The following is a 5,341-nucleotide window of genomic DNA, read 5'->3' as shown; positions in this document are numbered from 1 at the left end:
AGAAGAAGAAGAAGAAAATCTCTGTGTGTGTGTACCTTTGTGCACATTGACTGTAGGAACCTTTAGAGGTCAGAAGAGGCTGTCAGATCCTCTGATACTGGAATTACAGACAGTTGTGAGCTGCCTAACATGTGTGCTGGGAATAGAACTTGGGTTCAAGTGCTTGTGTTATTGTGGCCAAATAGGTATACCCTCTCCCCACTCAGAAAACATCAGACAACATCAAATGAGGAAACACTGTTAAAATTAACAAAGGAACTTTCACAAGTTTGAGGACATTAGGAAGATGGCAAATAGGGAAAAGATGCTACCATGATCAGATACTTCATGGGTCCTGAATTGGATCTGACAGTAGAAAGAACATTGGTAGAGAAGATGGTAAAATTTTAAAAACTTGTGCATTAGCTAATAATAGTGTATCAATGACAATTTTGCTGGTTTTGACGATTGTATTCTAGTTGTGTAAGATGTTAGCAGTAAGAGAAACAAAGCAAAAGTTTACACATAGGAAGCGTGCAGTATATTTTGTTCTATCTCTGTATATCAAGTCTAAACTGTTTCTAAACAAAAAGTAAAAACATACGTGAAATTACGTTACCTGAAGCTGACTTCGATTCTTCTCTGTAAGGAAATCTATTTGAAGATCATGTAAATAATAATAAAATGACTTTCCATTCCGATCGCAGAATAAGAGAGACTTATTAACAAACTCCTGCAATATGTCTTCGACTTCTTCAGTTTCCAAGTCCCAGAGAACACACAACACCTAGGAACCATTTTAAACATTTCATATACCAAAGTACAATGAGTAGAAAGTTCTATAGATAAAGTATTCTAACCAATACATATGATTTGAAAGCCCTGAATAAGAATGTCTCCACATCTAAGCAGAGCTTGGGGAAATCCTGTAGAAGAGGGGGAGGAAGGATAGTAGGGGCCAGGGGGGTCAAAGACACCACAAAAGCACAGCCCACAGAATCAATTAATCAGGGCTCATAGGGGTTCACAGAGACTCAACCGACAGTCAGAGAGCCTATATGGGTCTGACCTAGTCCTCTGCATATTCACTATGGCTGTGTAACTTGTAGGACTCCTAATGGTGGCAGCGGGAGGTATCTCTAACTCTTTTGCCTGCCCTAGAAACCCTTTTCCTCCTCCTGGGTTTCCTCATCCAGCCTTGATAGGAGGGTATGTGCCTAGTCTTGCTATAACTTGATATGCTGTGTTTGACTGATATCCCTGGGAGACCTGCTCTTTTCTGAAGGGAAACAGAGGAGGAGTGGATCTGAGGGAGAAGAGAGGTAGGGGGTGGGAACTAGGAGGTGAGGAGGGAAGGGACACATTGGTCAGGATGTAATATATGAGAGAAGGAGAAATGTAAAAAGTATATTTTAAAAAAGAATGTCTCCATGTCTTAAGAAGTTCAGCTAGTTCTCAGGACAAAAAGAGGAACTAGATGTTTCTCTCAGTTCTCTAGAACCACTGGGAATTAAGGAACTCACAAGATCAACAGAGCCTTTTACAGAGACCAAGAGCAGAGGGACTTTGGCACTGTCACCTGTCACGTCAGTACCATTATCAAAGTTCACATACCATATATAGTCAACCACAAGGAATGCTGGTCAGTCCATTACCTTTGTAGGGACCTTGACATCCTTCTGCAGGATGGAAAGATCTGTGTAATAATCTTTGATATCTTCTCTGAGCATTTCAACACTTATAGACATGGCTTCATCCAGAGCTTCATAATCATAAGAGGAAGATTTCCTTATTCTCTTAAACTGCTTATTCTGAAGTTGTCTGAGGTAGTACGCCCAGCGATTGGGAAAGTCACGTAAAAGTGCACCAATTAAAGACACCACAAGAGGAGAACCTAAAGGTAAAAGTGATTATGTTAATATCATCTTATTTTAAAATCACCACTATGCTGTGTGATGGTGCCCTTGTACACTGTAAAAATTTGTCACTTGTATTAGTTTAATAAAACATTGATTGGCCAGTAGCCAGGCAGGAAGTATAGGCAGGACAACCAGACTTGGAGATTTCTGGGAAGAGGAAAGGCAGAGACACAGTCCCCAGTCAGAAGCAGAGGAAGCAAGATGAGAATGTCTTACTGAGAAAAGGTACCAAGTCCTGAGGCTAACAGGTGGTTATGCCTTTAATGTTAGCACTCAGGAGGCAGAGGCAAGTGGATCTCTGTGAGTTTGGGGTCAACCTGATCTACAAGAGCTAGTTCCAGGACAGGCTCCAAAGCTACAAAGAAACCCTGTCTCAAAACACTAAAAAGAAAAAAGAAAAGAAGAGAGTGAGAGTTATTGTATTAATTTAAGTTTGCAAGAGTTAGTTAATAATAAGCCTGAGTATTGGTCAAGCAATTTGTAATTAATATAAGCTTCTGTGTGTTTATTTGGAACTGAGCAGCTATGGGACCAGGGAGGACAGAAACTTCTGTCTACACCACTAAACAATTTAAAAATTGTAATCTCCCCCCCCAAAGTATGTGTATGGAGGTAAGTGTGGGTATGTCTGTGGGTGCAGGTGGGGGAGTGGTGGCAGAGTAAGAAGACGGGTGTGGGTAGGTGTGAGGATGTGAAGGTTATAGGACAACTTGTAGGAGTGAGTTCCATCCTTCCAGGAAGATTCTGAGGATGAAATACAGGTGGTGAGGCTTGGCAGCAAGCATCTCTACCAACTAAACCATCTCACCAGCACAAGAAACAATTTTCAGTGCAAGCTATCCAAGGCCTTGGAGCACTTCTAACTCCTGGTCACTTTACTTCAAGGCATGTCTTCTAAGGAAATCATCAGAATAAGACAGGTCTCGCTGACAGATACTCATTACATCATTTGCTCAGCTCCTTTGCATTATCTTTTTGTGCAATCCCTCTGCTACATGTCAGTCACACCCATGCAATGGAGTTCAGAGAAAACTGCAGAACCCTGAAAGACGCCACAATGAAGGCAGCGCTGGCAGCTCCAGCCCTCCTCCCAAAACCATCCGCGCACCTCTCATCTGTCTCTGCATCACCCTCTATGAGGCACTAAATGTAAGTCCCTGGTCTCTGTGAGCTGCTCAAACAAGTTAGCCACACTTAAGGATGGATGGGAGCTGCTGAGTCAGAAGCACGGGTACAACAACCTAGAGCCTGTTAACTGGTATATGGAGTTGGAAGAAGAGAGCGGCAGTCATAGGAATTGATCCTTCAGCCTGTAGGATAGACACTTTTTCCACGGAAGCCATTTAAGAATTAAATAAAAGGACATGTGGTGTCGGAGTTTGGCACTTACTCGCCAAACTGAAACATTAAATTTTATAAAATTCCAAACAAAATAATTTTTAAATAGTGTTCATAATATTTTTTCACAGACAGTAAAAATCTCAACTTCATTTCATCTTTCTCATGAGCATACTCTTTACCACATGGTGGGTACAAGTAACATTATTATATAGAATAAATACCAAGTATATTCACTTAAGGTTTGAGAGGTACCTAAAATATCAAATGCCATGAAACAGATTTGGGTGCTCATGTGCTAAATTAGCATATTCACCAGCTTGCTTTATAAAGAGGGAGTCAGGATTTGCACAGCCTTCCCTCACACACACGCCAGCAGCCGTACCTTTGCATTCTTTTATAATACTGTGAGCCTCCACTGGCAAATCTTCTTTCTTCATGCTAACGAAAAGCGATAAGATTTCAAGTCCCTTCTCTTTCCCTAGACCACTGTCCACAGAGACATCATACTTGGGACCTGCAGCAAAATTGTAACACAATGGAAGCAGTGCGTTACGTCACATGTGTTCATGCACTGAATGAAATAATGCCTTTTGATGTAAGAAGTTTACTACAGCACTCACAAGGAAATGAAAAGCCTTACCCATTACAGAGTCCGTAACACTCTTATCTCTGGTTGTAAGAAGAATATGACACTGGTTGTCGAAAGCTTTTAACACCCACGGATCCCAAACATCATCTAAGATCAGCAGACACCTAAGTTTAAAAAGTGAAATGAAATCATGTCAGGCAGTGGTGGCACATGCCTTTAATCCCAGCAATAGGGAAGCAGAGACAGGCGGATCTTTGTGAGTTCAAGACCAGCCTGGTCTACAAGAGCTAGTTCCAGGACAACCAGGGCTACAGAGAAACCTTGCCTCAAAAAATAAAACAAAACAAATAAATCACTAGTGACTCTTATTTCACATCCCTTTAAAAAGAAATTCAAAGGCAAGGGTAAGATTGTAAACTGGAAGTTTCTACCATGTGTCTCCATGAACAGGAAGAGTCAGGATAGCAAAGGAAAAACTTCCAGAAGAAAAAGAAAGGAAAAGCATGAGGAATTGTGGTGGTTTGAATAAAAATGGCCCCCGTAAGGCTCCGTTTGCTTGCATTCTTAGTCCCCAGTTGATGAACTGTTTAGAAGGATAAGACGTGGCCTTGTTGGAGGAGGTGTGTCACTAGGAGTGGGCCTTGAGGTGTGAAAAGCCCCTGACAGGGCAAGTTTCTTGCTCTCTGACTGCTGCCTGTGAATCAAGATGTAAAGCTCTCAGCTACTCCTCCAGCACCATGCCTGTCTGCTCCCAGCCATGATGGTACCACACTAACCCTCTGAAACTGGAAGACAGCCTCCAATTAAAGGCTTCCTTTTGATAAGCACTGTGTTGGCTATGATGTCATGATGTCTCTCCACAGCAACAGAATGTAACAAGACAGAAGTCAAGGTTGGCAAGAGTACAAGAATAAGTCAATAAAAGTATGCATGCACATGCATACACAAAATAAGTCAATAAAGTATGCATGCACATGCACGCACAAAATAAATTTAACTAAAAGAAAAAGGCTCTGCAGTTAAAAGAACTAGCCAGTCTTATAGCGGAGCCAAGTTTGGCTCCCAGAACTCACTGGGCAGCTAACAATAGTCTGCAACTCCAGTTCCAGGGGATCCAATACCCCTTTCTAATGAGTGAGAGAAAGAAAGGGTGTGGATTTGTAAGTCTCAGTGTGCCTGTTTCCCATTTGTGACTCACCAGGTGAGTTCCTGTTTCTGATGCTTTACTCTGCCATCATGGACTCTAACTTTCTGAAACTGTAAGTCCAAAAGAACCCCTTCCTTCTAGAAATAGCCTTGGTCACAGTATTTTTTCACAGTAACAGAAAGGTCACGAAGACAAGAGGCTTGTGGGACTCTTCCACCAACTGAGATGCAGCAGAAGGGATAAGATTGTTGGGATCTGCTAGTCTAGCCAAACAGACCACAAGCTGCAGGTTCTGTGAGAAACACAGTATCCTGGAGCTATAGAGGAAAACATCCATCATTGCCTGTGACCTCCTCAGGTGCACAC

At 42.0% G+C, this 5,341-nt stretch overlaps 1 protein-coding gene across 1 annotated transcript in view; it reads right to left on the bottom strand.

Annotated features, from left to right (window-relative positions):
* Apaf1 (apoptotic peptidase activating factor 1) overlaps positions 1-5,341 on the bottom strand; it is a 66,770-nt gene that overhangs the window by 48,152 nt on the left and 13,277 nt on the right. Inside the window, exons 6-9 of the mRNA XM_005358175.3 lie at positions 3,880-3,992; positions 3,622-3,753; positions 1,635-1,873; positions 599-766 (exon numbers count right to left, since the gene is read on the bottom strand). Coding sequence (XP_005358232.1) covers positions 599-766; positions 1,635-1,873; positions 3,622-3,753; positions 3,880-3,992 — 652 coding nt within the window. The remainder of the gene's footprint in view (positions 1-598; positions 767-1,634; positions 1,874-3,621; positions 3,754-3,879; positions 3,993-5,341) is intronic.

Source organism: Microtus ochrogaster, chromosome 24 (genome assembly GCF_000317375.1).
Source record: "Microtus ochrogaster isolate Prairie Vole_2 chromosome 24, MicOch1.0, whole genome shotgun sequence".
NCBI classification, from domain to species: Eukaryota; Metazoa; Chordata; class Mammalia; order Rodentia; family Cricetidae; genus Microtus; species Microtus ochrogaster.
The sequence above is the reverse complement of the archived record's forward strand: the minus strand, read 5'-3'. Positions and strand labels throughout refer to the sequence as shown.